Source organism: Aptenodytes forsteri, unplaced genomic scaffold (genome assembly GCF_000699145.1).
Source record: "Aptenodytes forsteri isolate BGI_AS27 unplaced genomic scaffold, ASM69914v1 Scaffold55, whole genome shotgun sequence".
Taxonomy (NCBI): domain Eukaryota; kingdom Metazoa; phylum Chordata; class Aves; order Sphenisciformes; family Spheniscidae; genus Aptenodytes; species Aptenodytes forsteri.
Window position 1 is genome coordinate 2,080,070 of NW_008796063.1, and position 19,560 is coordinate 2,099,629.

General features: G+C 37.0%; 1 protein-coding gene across 1 annotated transcript in view; it reads right to left on the minus strand.

The window, feature by feature from the left end:
- COL28A1 (collagen type XXVIII alpha 1 chain) overlaps window positions 1-13,285 on the minus strand; it is a 70,075-nt gene extending 56,790 nt beyond the window's left edge. The window contains 10 exon segments of the mRNA XM_009286354.2: window positions 2,898-2,942; window positions 5,603-5,647; window positions 6,899-6,925; window positions 7,628-7,669; window positions 8,189-8,242; window positions 9,505-9,561; window positions 10,242-10,262; window positions 10,948-11,507; window positions 12,069-12,222; window positions 13,113-13,285. Coding sequence (XP_009284629.1) covers window positions 2,898-2,942; window positions 5,603-5,647; window positions 6,899-6,925; window positions 7,628-7,669; window positions 8,189-8,242; window positions 9,505-9,561; window positions 10,242-10,262; window positions 10,948-11,507; window positions 12,069-12,189 — 972 coding nt within the window. The 5' untranslated portion in view covers window positions 12,190-12,222; window positions 13,113-13,285.
- Between the last annotated feature and the right edge of the window lie 6,275 nt (window positions 13,286-19,560).

A 19,560-nucleotide genomic window follows, 5' to 3' on the forward strand; every position in this document is an offset into this window, starting at 1 on the left:
TGTCTGGAGTGATGACATTTGAGGAGGTCCCTTCACCAATACAGTGGCTGGTACGGTAGCTAGAAAAAAGGAGGTCTGATAATTATGAAGAGCAATAAGATCACAGGATGAATAGATTACACCCAAGTCCGGCGTTAAAGCTTTAACTCTTCCGGGAACCCGACTTGTGAGTTAGTGAACATCCCACTGGCATCTGCTGGGCTGCCCAGTTGGGTCAGATTGGTCAATGTTGTTGCAACTACCACTAACAGAGCTGACAATCAAAATGAAGTGGAAGCCTCATGAAGTTTTTTAAATGACTGGAGAAAAAAAAAATCATGAGCTATCAAAAGAATAATACCACAAAATTACAGTTTATTGTAGTAAAAATGCTGGGTCAAATATGGATCATTTTATGCTTATAAAAAGACACAAACTGGCCCAAATGTAAACGTATTGGTTTCATTGCTGACACAAAAATGTGCTCAGAGTGTGTTCATTCCCGTTCTTAAATATGATAAATTACAGGAAACGCATGACTATCCAAAAAGAAACAAAAATAATCCCTTTCAGCTACCATCATTAATAGCTTTAGTAAATCCTCCAGAATATTGCATTTTGGCTCACAAACAGATATGAAAATTTTGGAATATCTGTGATTTTGTATCTCCCATGGATTTCCAGTCAGAAAAAAAATATTTATTATTTTCTCCTTTCTTTTGCAGCTTTTGCACAAAGCATGCAAAAATGCAATCACACACCTAAGTAACAGTTATACGACCACAAATCAAATATTGGGGGGAAAACAGTGAATGAAATGAATATAGCTAGTGTTCCAAATTATGCTCAAATCATAACTTTACAAACTAGGGAATAACTGTCTCATAACAGTACAGTGATGTCCCAAGTGCTGTATTGTGCACAAACTCAGAGTAATATGGCCTTACTCCTTGGTTTATGTATTTTAATTGAGTACTATTTACTAAAAGGAATCTGTATTGTGCACAAACTCACAGTAATATGGCCTTAGTCCTTGGTTTATGCGTTTTAATTGAGTACTGTTTACTAAAAGGAATCTTGCAGTTTTGTTTGTTTCAAAAGAAGCAAACTCTACTTTATTCTCTTAGTATCTTGGTGTCATATAAAGAACTAAAATATTTCTTTAAAATCTCTTAGTAGTTGAAAAGCATTTCCAAAAGGGACTTTGAAAAAATCACATTTTTATAAGCTATTCTTCCTGAGGTAAAAAATTACGACCATGATGTGAGAGGGACAAATGTCCCAGCAGTAAAATGGCAATGTGCTTGAGGCAGGGTGTGCTAATAGAAATACATAATATAATCTGTTAATATAAATACATAAGATAAATCATTCTCAAGCTCATTGCATGCTATCTTCCTTTTAGTCATTAAGCAGGTTGTAGTTCCCATGGTAATTACTTAGTTCTCATAGCTCAGAATTACAGTAAATCCTTGTAACCATTGATTAGTCCTCTTGTATAGTGGTACATTCATCCGCTTCTGTTTTCCAGCAGTTAGGATTTTTTTTTGTAATGAGCCTTTCAAACCTAAACTGAATGTAGACCATTGTATTATATGACGATATGTAACATCAAGCTCAAAACCAGGATAATGTAGGAGTAATTGCAGTGATGCTGTATATGAAAAGAAAAAAACAATTTGATTTTGCCTTAAAATAATCAGGTTATGTCATTGTACGAGGCTTGACTTGCAACAGCAGCTGGTATTTTATAGAGTGTGCAAAACTGAACATATACTGCACGGTGAGTTGAATTTATGTAGGGAAATGCTGATGATTGGTGATCTGATTTGTCTCATTAATTCCTGTCAAAATTGGCCAAAAAACTCTTAGACTCCGTGTGTTTCCATTTTCTAATAAACAAGAATAAGTAAGTGTCATCTTTTGGGGCACAGATCACATCTTTACTAATTGCTTACCAGACAGAATTACTGGAGCATAAAATAATAAATTAATAAATTTGTAGCATTATTGCATGTCCATTGCCAAGCAAAAGGAAAGCAGAAAAACGTAATTTAAAAACATTGAAAATGGCATTTAGGACTAAATGTTCACATCTTAATACCATGTAATAAATTTCTGTTACCATATCATGCCCCCCTTATGTTTTCTTTCATATAACCCAGAAACAGGCTCAGCAGAGAAGTGAGTGGGCAAGTGCTGGCCTTCATCATTCCACATCACCTAGGGATCTACTAGGAGACTGGTATAACTTCTTGAGATGTCTACTCCATACAGCAGCTCTTTTTACATGTCTAGTATGAATTTTTTAATGGAAATTACACAGGGTGTAAGAAACACAAAGACAGCAATAACCCTTTTCAGCAACTGCAAAGAGAGAAGAGGACGATCTGGACTTCTGCACAGATAACAAATAAATGATCACTGATCTGAGAGTGGTAACAATCTCTGCTCCTAATAATACTGAGACTTTCTCTGACTCATTGCTCAGGTTTTGAAATAATTACTGCAGATTTTAGCCTCCCCAACAAATTTCAGTCTTTCTGGCTGCCTTATGTTTCAAGAAGGACTGTGTACAGCTTTCCAAGATACAGCAGGACGCTGCCACGTAATAGAAGAGGAATTTAGCAAGTAGGGGTATGACAGGGCACGATTATACTCTAAGGGTAAGAGGAGATCCCTGCAGTTGGAGAGCCCAAGTGGGCCACGCACCTCTGAGCAGCTTTAAGCAGCAGCAGCAGCCAAGATTTTTTCTTTGAAAATTATTTCCAAAAGACAAAGATTTGCCAGACTCTGCTGTCTTGGTGTCTCATGCACCAAACGTGCTGCTCTCCACAGAGCTGACAGGTTGTATGCAGAAAGAACCTTACAGAATATAATGTGTTTTCTTTTTATTTGGTAGCTTTTAGTTCCCTTACCTGAGGTCCCCGAGGTCCCCTAGGGCCAAAAGGACCTTCCAAACCCTGAGGAAAAATAAGACTCAATTATCAGATTAATAGGAAATTGCAATAATCTGCTTTAAAGTATTGAAAACTGCAGTGTACATGTAATGACTCATATCTCTGTTCAAGCACTTTCTAGGGAGTTTATTCTCTCTCCAGAGTACTGCTGTTCTCACTCTGTATTCAGTAATTGCCTGTTACATTCCATCCTCAATATTTGGTTAAAATACCTTTCATATACAACAAACATTGTGGATGGCTACTTAACATCTTAGCTATTTGATTAACCAGTTGTTATTTGCTACAGGTCTTTAAATTTAATTTCTAGAATTATACTAGACACAGAATCTTAAAAAAATGCTGCAGTGCTTACACCAGAATAACTTCAGGTAACTTTGTCTCACTAACTCAAACTGCAGATCAGGAGCATGGCAGAATCACACTAATAGTTCGCAAAAAACATTAAAAAACACATCCAAAAAAAGTAAAATGCCATATTTTTTTATTCCATTAGCTGTCATTTCTCCATTTAATGAGTTCTTACCAGTTACAGCCACTGTAGATTGTTCACAAATCTTTCTCCTGCACTGTTTTTTCTTCAGTCACCAGAATGCATATTCTACGGGATTTCACTTCTAGTTGACTCAATACTCAGTTATAATTTATTTCTAAAGCAAAAATAGCTTTCAGCAAATAGTTTACCGGTCTTTTCTTTCTCTTTCTTCTCTTTTAATTAGCAACATCTCCGCACACAGAGGCACTGGCAGACTGCTGCATTTTTCAAGGCATGTGTCACGTTTTGAACTTCTAAAGGCCTTGACGAATTTAGCAGTGATACCTGCGCAGCCACACCCCATCGACTGTCTTCCTCTACAGATTCAGATTCAGAATTTTTTAACAATTCTCTACTCCCTGGCATTTGCTCCCAGGCCAAGCATCAGCCACCAGAGAGAGCAGTTAACCCCATTCCGTTCTAGCCCATTTACAAAACTACACAAGCAATGGATGGCACAAACAACAATATGCTGATGCGATGATAGCTACTTTTGGTAGAATACACACATATGATTGGAGTCAGTTTTGATTTCAAAGCTGAACACAAACTGTCTGAATTTCAAGCCTGAACAGCTTTTGAAAAAACTCAGATTCACAGCATCAAAACCTCTGCTGGACTCAGTCTGATTAGTGAGATTGGAAAGCGGCGGGGGAAAAATGCCACATTTTCAAATCAGACAACACTACTGCCAATTATACTTCAATGTCCATCACTGCAGTTAAAGATGCCCCTCGGAATATTGAATTTACTTCTTATACATTTGGCCATGTATGTTCTGTTTCTGATGATTTTGTCCAGCATAGACTACTTTCATGAAAAAAAAAAAATCATTTTGTTCTATCTTCTGCATTTGTAAATGTGAAGCTGGGAATTCTGGAATTACTAGACTGATTTTCATTTGTTCACTAAGTTCTTGAAGTCCTTAATCCATTATAATCTCTGATCCTCTGCAGATGTCAAACTTTTTTTTTTCATCACTGTCCTCAACAGAAATGAAACAAGCGAACTTCTGGCAGCCCTGGCATATGTTTTCTACATCCAGATTTCTTGGCTGCTTTGATTATGTTCTTTGCCAGTTTCTGAACAGCTTCTTTTTATCTTAGTAGACATTTCACATAACCTCATGCTACTTCTCACATATTGCCTGGATAAAGAAGTTATGATCTTCCTTATTCCTCTGAGAGATGCAACTCTTTCTCCTTTTTCATCGATATTTCAGCCTTTTCTGACTCACTTGCTGCCATTTTGAACCCTAGCATCTCACAAGATACTCTCAGCCTTTAGGTTTTTATTATAGTATAATGCCCTTTTTTCTTTGTGACAAATACTGCTGCTTTGAATATTTCTAATTCCTACCTGAAATTCATCATCAAATTACAGGTTCCAGGAACCACAAACTTTTCAAGTTGGTCTTTGATAAAGGTAAACATAATACGGATGTTAAAACTGAAGAAATGTGCTTTAATAGAATGATCAATTGCAATCTAGTTGGTAGTACTTAACAACTCGAACTATACATCAGTGGTTTGTAGCAGTCATACAAACCTGCTTACATGAACTCAAGATGCATGATTATCTCACTCAGGAGTACATTATCCTTCCATCTTTCAGAGTGTAAAAACCAGGTAAAAATCTATATTCACTTGTATCACTTCTGCACTTCAGGTTAAAAGAAGAAGAGGACTAGGTAGAAGTGTGAATGCATTATCAGCACAGATGGGCTGGTAGACCTGAAAGTTGTTCAGATTGTGTAAGAACCTGCTTCTATTGTAATACAACTTTATACACTTGAATTAAAATTAACATTTTAAGGAAAAAAAAAATCTGGTGAACTCTGTAACATGCTCACAGTCCTTTGTAAGCAGGGCTTGGCATTGGTCAGGACAGCTTTTCTTTTAGGTAAAAGTGACTACATTTCTTCTGCAAAATGGAAAAAAAGAATATGGTGAACTGTGGGTTCAGTTTCTACGAATCGTATTTCTACTATGAATATATCTCTACTACCACGGAATTATAAGATGTTCCAAATTTACAATAATCTTTACAAACTATGTTTACGAATATATTACATGATTTTCTAGTATCTTCATCAATGTGAAACAGTTCAAATAAAAATTATACTTACTCTTTCCCCTTTTACTCCTGGGGATCCACATTCTCCTCTCTCACCCTTTATAAGAAGTCAAAAGGTTAACAGCTAAACAAGATGTTTTGATTACACTACATGCATTAAAGACTGCAAGCAGTTCAGTAGCCCAAGAGATTTACTAGATTCTGAGGACCTGAGAGTGGCCTCATTAGATATGGTCTGTAGAAGATACGGTCTGCTCTACTCAAGATAGATACTTTTTCCCTCTGAGAATGCCTACAAAATTTCCAACCTACATCATAAGAGGATAATACTTTTAATACCTAATAAGTTTTGCTGTATTTTTCCACCTCACTGCACTGTCTCCAGAGATCCTCTCTATATTCTGATTTCATTACTGTGATGTCTGAGATTTTCCTGAATAACAATTGTGAGATTGTACAAATGGAATGAAGACAATTACTAATGCGTTCCACTGATGATTTAACATATCAATAGACATATGAAAAGTAGACATACGAGTCTACTTTTCATAGAATCATAGAATAGTTTGGGTTGGAAGGGACCTTTAAAGGTCCCTTTCCCACTTCCATGAAATGTTTCCATAAAATTGACTGAAGCATTTTTCTAATGAATACAAAGATTCAGAGAGGCACTGCTTTTATTAACAATGTAGAGAGATAAGTGCCCAAACCAAGCAAAGTCAAAATGGGATTATCTCCATTTCTGTTCTGGCTATGATGGTCCAGTTTGCAACATAAATTTCAGCTCTTGAAGCAAAGTCAATGGGATTATCTCCGTTTCTGTTCTGGCTATGATGGTCCAGTTTGCAACATAAATTTCACAGCTAGAATCCTCCAAGTCATTGAAGTGTATAATTTTTTTAGCTTCTTGGAGAGCCTATCTTGAGATTTCTTTTGATCAAGCATTAGCCCTTGCAAGTTATAATTAGCTTAAAAGTAAGATTCCTTGTAGTAAATTTTTTGAAAGCTAATGATTGCCACATCTATTTGTGTTTGTAGTAAACAATTTCACTTTCTTTATACTTAACCTCTTATTCAACCCTCAACTTTCTTTTTCCTTCCAGAAGCTTTATTTCTGGTCTTTGACATTTTTATTTTTATATTTAGATTACATTTTCTGATTTTTTTTTTTTAATTCCAACAGGCCAGTCTGCAAGCATTTACATAAATGATGAATTTACTTCTAGGCATTGCATTAGGAGCTCTCATGACAAAAAGACAGGACAGGCTCTTCTTTCCATTCTTTCACATACACTGTCAGCAAGTGACAATCTATTTTCAGACTACTTCTATTCTATAAAAATCTTACCTTGTCTCCCTTGTAGCCAGGAGCTCCCTATTCGAAAATTTAAAAAAAAAAGGGAAAAAAATCATAAAAGAGAAAGCAAAGGTGTAACATACTGCTAATTTAAGTAGGAAAAAAAAACAATAAAGAATTACGTTTCAGAAGTTTAACTATTCACAACAATAAAATATCTCTCTGGAATCATTTAACACATAATTCTCTGCAAATATAGATGTGTATTTTTTCCTCATAACATTAGCTGTAAATACACCACTCAGTTTGCCAGCCTCTTAGCAGATATATGCTATCATTTAAATGGGACTTTTAAACTGAATTGATCTTATGGATGGAGTAGTGTTAATCTTTCTACTGTGAATCAACAAGAATTCAAGCTGAGAAATATCAGATGTCAGAAGCCACTGGAGAACCATCTAGATGTTTTTAGTGATGACATTTTCAATTCTATCTTTGGAATAAGTCTAATGCAAGTCAATACAAAATCACATAGCTTCAAAAGTTCCTTTTGTCAGCAGCATCCCATCTCTATACTTAAGGACATGGTTAGACTCTTTCTCTCAGTATAGATGCTTCACTAAACCAGAACTTAGTTTAGGTGCTCTAAATAACTGAATAAAGTAGATGTGTGAAAAATGGAAAATGCACTTTCAGTTCAGTGGAACTAAACTGTGAATCAGGATCTGGAAGATAATCTGAAAAGACCAAATATGAGTTAGCACTGTAGTAGTCACATACCTCTTCACCTTTTTCTCCATGATCTCCTTTCTGAGCATCGCCCTATTGGAAGCAAAGGAATACAACTGAAATATGTATTGCTCTTTAATTTATCACTATTACACTAAAACCAAGAACACTGTTTAAGGACCAGAAGTTGCTTCTCCTATTTACGATCCACACTTCTTCCTCCCACAATCAAGGACACACAATTCCTGAACATTAACATAGAAAACTCAACTACTGTTATTAGATGACTGAAATCTTAGTCATCAGAGCGAGCCGCTCTGCTCAAGAGATCTGTGTACTGTTAGAAAGCCCTGTGGAGCTTAGAGAGCCTTCAGCTAGATTCAGAGACCTCTGCTGTCAGAGAAAAACTGGAATGATAGGCAGTGTTAACTTGGTAGCAGTTTAGTTTCAAATTTTTCTCTCTCACTTCTAAAGCAGCTAACTATAAACCTCTCATAGAAAAAGTCAATCTTTTAAATCATATTTTAACATACTTTTCCTTTGCTATATTCACTTCTATGGTTTGAATAAAACTAGATAGAAATTTGCTTTATTTTCTAAAATTCACTTTACCTTGTTTCCTTTTGGTCCTGGCTCACCTTTTTCCCCTCTGTTACCAGCACTGCCCTGAAACAAAGCAGGAAAATGTTATTACCATTGTGAGGATAAAATTCTCCAGTTTCTCTAAGACTATATTTTGGGGGCAGGCCAAAATCATTCTGGAATAAGCTTAGGTAGAAACCCACACTGATTCAGGTATGGCACATGGGACACTACTTTCACTTAGTTAAAAAAATCTGGTATTATAAGGTATCTGTGATTTTTTTAATCAATATTCAATGATAAATACATTTTCTACAGAGCATTTGAAAATCTAACCAGGAAGGTGTCACAGAAAACATGCACAGTTCCTCCTCCCCATTTTTCAGCGTTACCCACCACTATCTTATCTTCTCTGCTTAAAAAAACCCTGTGCACAGAACAGCTTAGTGTCAATATTCAGCAGCCCCAAAATAAAAAATTACTACACCGTTATTCCTGTTTGGAGGATCACGAAGGTGGGGACCAGAAATCTTGGTGTATATGTGTATATATAAAAAATGCATATATAATAGGTTACATCTAATAATTTTGGACAAAGCAACTTAAAATTCTTGGATCTTACATTTTAAATTGGAAACAGAGGTTTTAGTTCCACATGCACATTATCCAGAGCCAAGGGACTGGATGATAGGCCCTGCTGTCATAACCTGCTACACATATGGTTGACCAGTTGCTTAGTGTCTAGGGAGAAAGGCAAAAACCTCTGTATGTACCTTGGTTGTCTCTGGGGGAGCTATTAAAGCTACAAAAGGGATCAGAGAGGTCACACGCTGTCTGAACTCCCACTTCTCTCTTCTTTACCAGAGCCAAGAAACAGTTACGTGTTGAAGTGTCACAAGAGCAAAGAGAGTGTTGGAGGCAGAGTTTTAGACCTTTCTTCATATATGCCATCACCCTCAGTCTTTTGAACCTTTATCCCTTACACAGATAGAAGCTGCTGGTGGAAGTAAACCTTTGTCTAATGGACCTTTCCTTCCCCATTGCGAGATTCGAGAATAACTTTTTGATTTGGGCTTCAAAATCATGTACCTATTTATCCACAGTGTTTTATTACCCAATAATATATTTCCAAGATAGTATGTGATTATGGATAGATTTTCTTCTGAGCTCCTGTAACAGTGGCCTTTCACAGTGATATGCTATGATACATCACTTCTTTTTGCAGTACATGCACAGCTAATGTCTTGCTTTTTACAGACACAGTAACCAATTAAAATACTGTGCAACACTGATCTCAATGATTACAATTCAAATTCTGGAGGCTTTTCAAATGAATGCATACTTACAGAATCACCTTTGTCTCCTTTTACTCCCTTTTCACACCCACAGTTCTTCCGCATACACTACAAGGTTAACAGAAACATTAAGGAGAACATTTTTCAAAGGCATTATTTCAAATTTTTAAAGCATAAACTCTGTTTTTGCCTAGCCACAGACTAGAGAACATAAAAGTGGAATAACAGGAAATAAATGATCTTCTAATATATATATTTCTTATATAATCAACATTATATAAGATAATATACAATTTGGCTTATAAGATAATACATATTGGGCTTATACTTCTGTATAGCCCAATCAAAATCAGTTGCTTGATTTATTTATAACAAAAACAAATAAATCTGTTACTACTGTAACTACAAACATTTAAGGTAGCATATACATAGTATATAGTACCGTGAAATGTTACATAATTTTTGGAGCATTTTGACATTGCTATAGTTTTCTAATGAGACCACTAATGAACTTGCATGTGCTGTACTAGTCCTATTCCACTCTGGTAGGAAGAGTTCTTTATGTCTTACTGTTGATACTACTCACTAATGGACAGAAGTTGTAGATTTCTCAGAAGGGATGGAAGAAATGGATGAAAGTTAAAATAAAAGCAATCATGGTTGGAACCTTTACTCAGGGAAGGAAGGCTGATTAATCCTGGAGTATTGTGGCATTATAGAAGCAGCAGACATCAGGAGATCTAGTATGAATAAGAGTAATCAAAACACACAAAACTCAAAAACCCTACCTGCTTCTGAAGCAAGGCTTCCTGAAAAGAAAAGAAAAATATTACTTTCATATAGATTTAATTTAACAGAGTACTAATTTAACCCTTTTTCCTCTCTAGTTTACAGAATTTCCAAGGTGAATGGTAAAGAATGTGAATACCTTCATCCTTCATCCTTTCCTCAAAGTGGTAAGAACCAGTCTGTGGAACTATTTGTATGAAAAAGGGTTCTCCGGTAGGAAGAGGGGATTACTTCATGTGACCCATAATGATCAGAAAACAAATGAGATGTAATGGGACAGCTAAATAGACAACATTAAAAAACAATGCTAACAAGGGGAATATAAAAAGACTTCCTAATGAAAGGCCTTACTATGGAAGACTCTACTAACATAATATATAGGGGAAGGACTCAGTGATTTTATCAGCCTTACGCATGAGAACAAGTTACTTTCTAAAGTATTATCATACGCTCAGAGACACACTCTGTGTGCTGGGAAATACCCTGTCCCTCCATCAGTGATCAGTGCAGCTGAGCTATTATTGTCCAAGCACACAACTCCTTGGAGAGCGGCTGGGAGGAGGAAGCTCCCTCTGTCCTGACTCTGGATGTAGCAGAGACACGCACCACAAAAACCTCTGCACTGCCTTCAGGACTTACTTATCAAAGCTAAATGAAATCTGACATGGATAGACGCGTGACAAGATTAACATCAGCATTACTTACCAGTTCCAATGCTACATCAACTATCAGGTTCTGATCATCCAGGCATAAGATGTGTTTAGAGGCTGAATCACCAGATATCATACGCAATTTTTCTTCTTGGACTTTTTTCTTAGAAAGGCCAATGGTAAAAAAATGTATTCCAAGACTCCTAGCTGTTGTGGCTATACCCTGGATGTTAGGGCTGTTTGGATGATCCACACCATCAGTCATCAAAAAAGCCACTTTCGCACTTCTCTTACGACCTTCAGTTTTAAACAGCTGAGTGGCATTGGAAATTGCATAATAGGAGTAGGTGCCATGGCCAATAAAGCCCAGAGACTCGACTTTCTCTTTAAAATTCTGCACGTTTTTCCAGGCTGTAAAGGGATGATAAATGCTGACTGTGCTGCTGAACTGCATACTTGCTAGTTTGACATTATACTTCTGAGACTTAACTGGCTTCATCTGGAAAATACTGTCAGTTAAGTTTTGAACAAAATTCTTCTGTAAATCAAACAACTGGTTTTTGGCACTTTCTGAACTGTCCAAGATAAAGACTATATCAACGAGACACGTATCACCTGTAATGGAACAAGAAAGTTAAATCTATGAATGATGGGCACACCTGCACAACAGCTTTCAGATAATTCTCTGCAACAATCCCAATCCTCAAATCATTTCCCCAAGGATTCCTCTGTCTTCCCAGTAAAAATTCTAAGGATAAATTTCATTGTAAATGCCAAGAAATGCTACTGAAGTCAAGTAACTAAATTTAAGTTACTTTAATTCATACCAGTATTATTAAATACAGTCTACAGACAAAAACTTTCAAATTCGGGTCTTGATGGGATTGTTTTAGCATTTTAGTTGACTCTCTATACAAAATTTTCCACATGCAATTTCAAACTAAAACTTAGACTCCTTATCATTTATCTTGAGAGATATGCGTGTCAATGAAAATCATAGATCAAACTGGAGTCCATGACCAAGTAAATGTCACCACAGTATTTTCCAGGCCTCATAATCAAAATAAATCACACTTTATAAATGCATACATAAGTTGTCAATCACTAGCTAATGATCCTGAAATATGCGGAGACATACAACATGGTCAATCAGAAATTTTAAGAAAATGGTTTTACCTTCATCTTTTTGCACGAGAGAATAAGACTTCTTCCCTTTCTTTCTGTTTTGCCCATATACTATCTGGTTTGTTGTCACAGCCAGAAGTAAAAAGCAAAAGAAAAAATGTTTTTTCCACATAGTGACTTTGATCCCAAATTAGACAACTCCTTCCTGTTAAAAGTAAAAAACCACCTGTGAATACTTCATTAATAGGTGCAAATAAATAAATACAGATACTTTACATATAGAATACACATTTGTGGGAAGCACAATTCTAGAGACAACATATAAAAAATGATTATAAAAAGACACTGGGTAGCTGATTTAAGCATAGCAGCCAGTACAAGCCCAACTGTAGCTCATATGTATATTAGAACCTGTTTTATTAAAGAATAAATATGGGTAGAACAAACACAGTGCTTCCTTTTCTTTCTTAAAAAAAGCCAGTGCTTTTACCCTCTAACAAAGAAGGGTAAAAGAAATTGTTACTAATGTGTATTGCTATTAACATACTTTGCTATTAAACTAATTATATTAAATTAGCAGGAATATTATAGAGAACACAGAATACAGTTTGTTTCTAGAAATCCCTAATTGTTAGGAATAAACAAAGATCTGGGTGTTTTGGGATGCAGATATATTACCTAGGTCTGGAGCAGCAGTATGAACAACTTATTCTTCTAAGAAACAATGGCTTAGTAATGAAATTCAATACATGAATGTATTATTAATGTTACATGGCTGTAACAGAATGTGTGCAGTATTTTCCATAAAGACAATATTCTATTACAACGACTGTATACACTAATAAAACGAACATTACAACATTTAAGTCAGTGATTCAACATATCTCTAGGGAAAACTGAACCCCATTAAAACTGATTTACAAAAAATGCCTGCAATTTACAATAATTCATTTTACATATCATTAATAACAAAGACAATATATTTAAATTTAAACATTCTTCCTAAATCGTCAAGTCCATCAAGCAGTTATATACACAGACTGCACACTAAGCGCAGTCCTCTAAAAAGAGAAAGGAAATAACTAAGTCTCTTACCTTTGAAGGCATTCAAAAAGCAAATTGTGGATTGAATAAGCTGTCAGTGTAGAAAATATGTCCAGTAGGTCATACTGGAAAATATGTTTACAAAAATAAAGCAATCTGTAAATAAATAGCCTATCCACTTGTAAATGGCTCTACCTTGCATCTAGATCCTTTATGGTCCATTATTGCTGTTTAGTTGGCCAAAGTTTAAATGAAGATAGTCAGGCACTTAGCCAGGGCTGAGTGGGAGACCAAGCCATTTTATTAAAGGGATAGTGTCAGTCTGGGAGCACGAGTGTTTTCCCATTTTAAGTAACTGACCTTTTACATTAAAAAACTCACTTCTAGACAAACTGCATCTTTACCCATCACTTTGCCAGCCACACCTCTTCAGCTTGTCCATGTTAATGTTGCAGCACTGGCTAGATCAGAGATGTGAGATTAGTACATTATCATTTGTAGGCTAGAACTGAATTCTGACCCGATGGTTTGTGAGTCTGCCAGGATCATGAACATGTCTCAAAGGTGGTAATTGCATTAGCAATTACAATAATAAAAGGCAACTTAAAAAAAAAAAAGTCTTTCTGAGCTGTTTTCCTCAGAAATTCTTTCTGCTCTTTAAATCCTCTGAGGGGTCAGACACAGACAGGGTATCTAAAAGGGGACTGTCATTTAGGTAGCTCTCAGCATGCTGCATGCAAATTATATTTGCTCTATCTAATGGCAGGCTTCAGAGTAAAATTGTATTGTCACAGTGTTAAGTAAAAAATCGGGGTGAGAGAAAGTATGCCAATGGTAAGTCTCAAGGAATCGTGACATACCTTGAGGGAGTTTTGTGCAGACACCCAGCAGAAGGTTCAGCGCCCAGCCTCTGGACAGGCAATGCCTACCAGGCAAGACATCCCTCGGTGCCTTGGTGGCAGGACAGAACGGAGAGCTCCTTCGCATGGTGCTGCAGAAGGAAGGACTCGGGCTTCATCACTGGGATGAATCAGGTCCCTGCACTGCTATGTGATTAAGCATTGAAATGTTTCAGTTATAGATTAAAAAATTTATGAATAATTTGGGCATTTCAAAAACACAACATAAAAAGATGGTTTTGACTGAAGCAGGTTTTTTGGCAGAGATCCAATCTTTCATCGAAAACATAGGATTGAAAATGTATAAATAGTTCTTTATTAACGATCCAACTGTACTGAATAGCTTTAAAAAAAAATCTGCCTAAATGCCATGGAAGTTGCACCCTTTAACTTTTCTCAAGACAGATTTTCTAGACTTGAGATCACCTTGGTAGCTTATGTCTGGGACACTACTTTTAAACATATACACCAAAAACAGGTTCAGTATCTAATTCTGTAGGACAGTAATGTTGTCTATTCATTGCTTTTTTGTGTTTATAAACCCAAAGACTGTGTGTGCTATTTTTGTTCCAGCACCTGATGGAAGTTTCTCGGTGAAATGAGTACCTCTCATTACCCACAAGACACTTTCAGCATGGCAAGTAGTGCCAAAGCTTAGGAACTGTTGTCTTCCCCAAAAAATATGAAAGTTGATGCTTTGCATTCTCTGTAAGTAATTTCTGCTTTTTTAGTTTTGTAGGAAGAGTGCATCTGAAAGATGAAAAGGAAAAGGCAGAGAATACAGAATTTCTAAACTTTGATTTTGATATTGCAGATTTAATCAGGTTATTTAGTAGAAATAGAGTGAATACCATGCTTATCAATTGCCATTGATATGTCCTTCTTGAAGGCATTCAACTTTCCAAAAAATGCTAAAGCACATCTGTTTATTCCACGTCAAGCACAGCTCACAGCATGCCCTTTCGAAAGCTGTTAGAGCACAACATGGTAGAGTGCAAATACTTGCTCCCAGAGAATTCCCGGACTCCTGATCAAGAAATTTCATTAACAAGGCTGATGATTTGCTACGATCCAGATTTTATTATGGGGAAAATAGAGAAACAGAAAGAAAAAAAGAGTAACTATAAATCAAAAGATTAACATTAATGTGGTTTCATATGCTAAATTAAAAATGCAAAAGGGAAAATATTAAAGCCATTTAGTGATTCCCTAAGCCTAAGGCAACAAGAAGGGCTTCTATAAGTACACAAGTAGCAAACACCGGCCTTCTGTGATTATAAATCCACTGAACTATGCCTGCAGAAGTCTATCTACTATACCCATATAAAACCAAATCTGTTCAAATTAATGGGGGATATTTTCCCTACGGCAGACTAAACAAGGTGGGGAAAACTTCTTTCCCCTCCTGCAGAATCCTGAGACCCTCTTTCCTAACCTAAGTGAATTTCATGCAGTCAGCCTTTGAGTTCTTTGGCTACTTTCTACTGGATTTAAAACAGAGATACTAAGTTTGTGCACCTTTAATAAGAAACAGGAGCTGTGTAGTGAATGCAGCACTTGGTGGCATCTACCACCACCACCCCCTGACACACACGCACATGGCAAAGAGAGGTCAGCCCTTACGTGAGTTTCCTCCACCGGCTGCTCAATCCAGATGAACTCATGAGCTTGGCAATCAGAGCCCAAGGTTGCAAACCAGACATGTCATTTGCTAACTCTTACCAAAACAGAGGGAAAAGACATGGGTGGCTGGTAGGCGTGGTGAGAGCAGTGAGGACAGGGAACGGGAATAAAGACAAGAAACTTAAGTAAAGTGGGAAGGGAGCAGAAGTACTGCAAAAGAGGACTCCAAGCACTGGAGAAGTACCTGAGTGCATTGCAATCAATGGAAATATTAGGAAATCTGAGGTTACTGTTGTACGGCTGGGAGTGTGGGGATGTAGGACCCAAAGAAAGACAGTGTTAGTTTCATTGTTTATCAAACAACTTCCTGTACTGGAAGGCACATTTCATAAATCTGGATACAAATGTTAGATGCTTCTTGAAGGAAGTGTGCTGGTTTTGGCTGGGATAGAGTTAAATTTCTTCCTAGTAGCTAGTATGGGGCTATGTTTTGGATTTGTGCTGAAAACGGTGTTGATAATACAGGGATGCTTTCGTTACTGCTGAGCAGGGCTTACACAGAGTCAAGGCCTTCTCTGCTTCTCACCCCACCCCACCAGCGAGCAGGCTGGGGGTGCACAAGAAGTTGGGAGGGGACACAGCTGGGACAGCTGACCCCAACTGAGCAAAGGGATATTCCATACCATATGATGTCATGCTCAGCATATAAAGCTGGGGGAAGAAGAAGGAAGGGGGGGACGTTTGGAGTGACGGCATTTGTCTTCCCAAGTAACCGTTACACGTGATGGAGCCCTGCTTTCCTGGAGATGGCTGAACACCTGCCTGCCGATGGGAAGGAGTGAATGAATTCCTTGCTTTGCTTTGCTTGTGTGCGTGGCTTTTGCTTTACCTGTTAAACTGTCTTTATCTCAACCCACGAGTTTTCTCATTTTTACTCTTCTGATTCTCTCCTCCATCCCACCAGGGGCAAGTGAGCGAGCGGCTGTGTGGGGCTTAGTTGCCGGCTGGGGTTAAGCCACGACAGGAAGTTAAAACAGTTATAAGCAGGGAGGGAAAGAAGCAATCCACTGAGGAGAGTAACATTCTAAAATTCATATTACCTTCAAATTCTGCAGTATGAAAAACTACAAGGAAAAAGAATTAATTACTTAAACTTCACTAATCAAATCCTCATTTTTTATTTTTGGTACAGTTACAGACCCTAATAGCAATGTAACTGAATATCTTATAGGATAGGATTTCTTCTAAATCAGACAGTTACTGCAAAGTTTGATCTCCTTGGCCACAAACACTGAAGCAAGTGGTGTTTCACAAACCATTGCCATTTTAAAATGGTGTAGATAATCACACTTTCCTGTCTCTTTGCAGTTCCCTTGTAGAAAACTGTACAGAAACCATGCCTGCTTTGCTTTTCACTTGGTGTTTAAATAACAGCAATGGAATACGCTAACTAGGAGCTTTTAAGTAAGCAGAGTACATTGAGCTTTTAAGTAGCAGAGTACACTTCCTGCTGATTTCATTAAAATTTTGGTGCAGGGGAAAGAACAGGGGGAAAAAGAATAGGGCATCACTGACCAGTGAGCATTAAAAAGTCTCTGCCTTCATTCAGGTTAGTAGAAGCACCCTTCATCTAGCCTGGGAGAAAGGCCTCCCCTATTGCTAGACCAAACACTTTCTTAAGTACCAACTTTCTGCTTCTCCAAGGGTAGATCCCTTTTTAAAAAGACATTCAGAGAAAATCACACCTTTGCAAACACCCATAATCTGTTCATGTGTGCTGTGAGCCACGAGTATGACAGCATATGTAACTTTAACTTATTTAAGGGGTGAGACAACACATACTAAGTAACTCGGTGAGGTCTTAGCTCTTAGCAAAGATGGAGATAACGCTAATCTGGTTGCATGGGAGAGCTGTTCATCTGTCATATGGTTGTACATAGTACCATTCGTACACAGAATTGTCAGCCTGTGCAATGCTCTGTTAACAAGAAATGTACTGGAGGAACACGCTGCTAACAGAAAAAAATCGTATGTGCCACCACCGCTCACACTCCCCAGTGCAACCAAGGAAGGATTAGCTGTCCCAGCAGCTGCAGGCTGCTCCTGAAAGGCCTCCTTCCTACACACCTCTACATCATCTCCTGTCAGATGATGGATGAGCATGTGTCACTTCCATTGACGTTAATTGTCTTCATTAAATAAATGTTGCCTTCGTTATACAAACTGAGACTAAAGAGTTTCAAGGGAATACAATCTTTTGCACTAAATATCTGTTAATGCTATATATAAATGATACTTACTGGCAGCATCCAGCATCTGTTGGATCAGACACAACAGTGATGATTAAGCATTTCATTAGCAACAAATTAGTCACAGGGATCACTCATACTGTTTACATACTTATTCTTACCCTTATGCATGCTTAGGTCAAGACTTGTAAACAGCCTATCCATCCAGAAACAGACTGTCAGCTATAGGAGAATGCTTTTTCCAGCAGTCCTCAAGGTTTATCTGCACTATGTGCCAAAACAGAATTAAGTGAATGGATTTCCAGCTGTGTTCAAACATTTCTCACTTTTTTTGGACCTGCAAACATGACTCTCATCTGGCAGAGATCAGAAAATGTTAACATTTATGATTTTTAGACGTAACAATTTGACTGGTCAAATAGACATATAACCTGGTAGTTCTCACAAACATCCAGTATTCAGATAGCAATGGGGTCAACTTTGGTTGTATTACTCTGGATAGAAAATCTGTAGATCTGTTACATGTTGTGTATAATTGGTCTCTGGAAACAGCCTAAGCTCTTTTTCACTACTTACTGTGCTTTAGAAGTACAATAAGGATCTTGACAGTTCTGTTACAGGATTATAGATTTACAATTCAGAGTTTTATTTTTTCACTAGTCTTGCCAGTATATAGTTTCATAGCTTTATATTCACTTAGAAATCAAATTTGATGGAAGTAATGCCTCCAGATTTACAGCATTGTTTTTAACACAACTAATACTTCTTGGTAAGTACAGCAGTGTTTCAATGGCTGCTCTGAACCACACGCTCTGAACCTAGATGCTGAGTACATCTAGGTCTCAGGACTATTGAATCTGTCTAAATGCACTCATTACATGACCATACTAAAGCTCTGGTCTGCAATACAAAGTTTTATCTGCAAAACTCATCTTATGTTGCTATTGAATTTCGAGTTAAAAAGCCTTTAGTTCCTGCATTCATGCTAGGTCACCTCTTCTATTGGAAAAAATCATGTATCACCTTGCTTTCCTGGTACAATACCTATCCTCCTTGAATACTTCCTGCTGTTCTCATTACTGCAACTCAAAAATGGTAAAGAACAAATAAAAAGAAACAGAGAAAGCTGACAAAGATAAGAGATAGCTTCTGTATGAAGACAGACAAAGTAAATTATGTAGCTTGGAAAGCCACAACCGAATGCGAATGTGATACAGATCTATAAAAGTATGAAAGAAGGTGACTATTCTATAGTACATGAATGTAATATGTCAAAGGACTTACACTGTGGATCAGTTTGGTCGATGATATTAACTAAAATTGACTGCTCTAAATTTACTTTTTTTTTTTCCCCAGTGTGCTTTTCACTCAGTAAGAATGACAATAGTTACTATAAAGACTGGTAGATTTTTTCCTGGCTAGGAGACATAGCTAATGGATGCAATTTGAAGTATTTCAAACAGTTTTTAAAAACCACTTTTCCTAATACTAGATATATCTTAATTCAGTGCCGTTGTTATTCATACACCCGGTAACTAAAGCCACGATTATATGCCTTTTTAAAATCAGATTGCAATAAATGTATCAAAAGGATCATTTAGTTGCTGAATTCAATTTATGTAAGCTATAAAGATATTTATGCTATCTAAATCCTGCCCTCTGGTGTATCTACATGATAATGCATAGTGATAGTATTTCATACTGGGTGACTCACTCAATATTTAATCA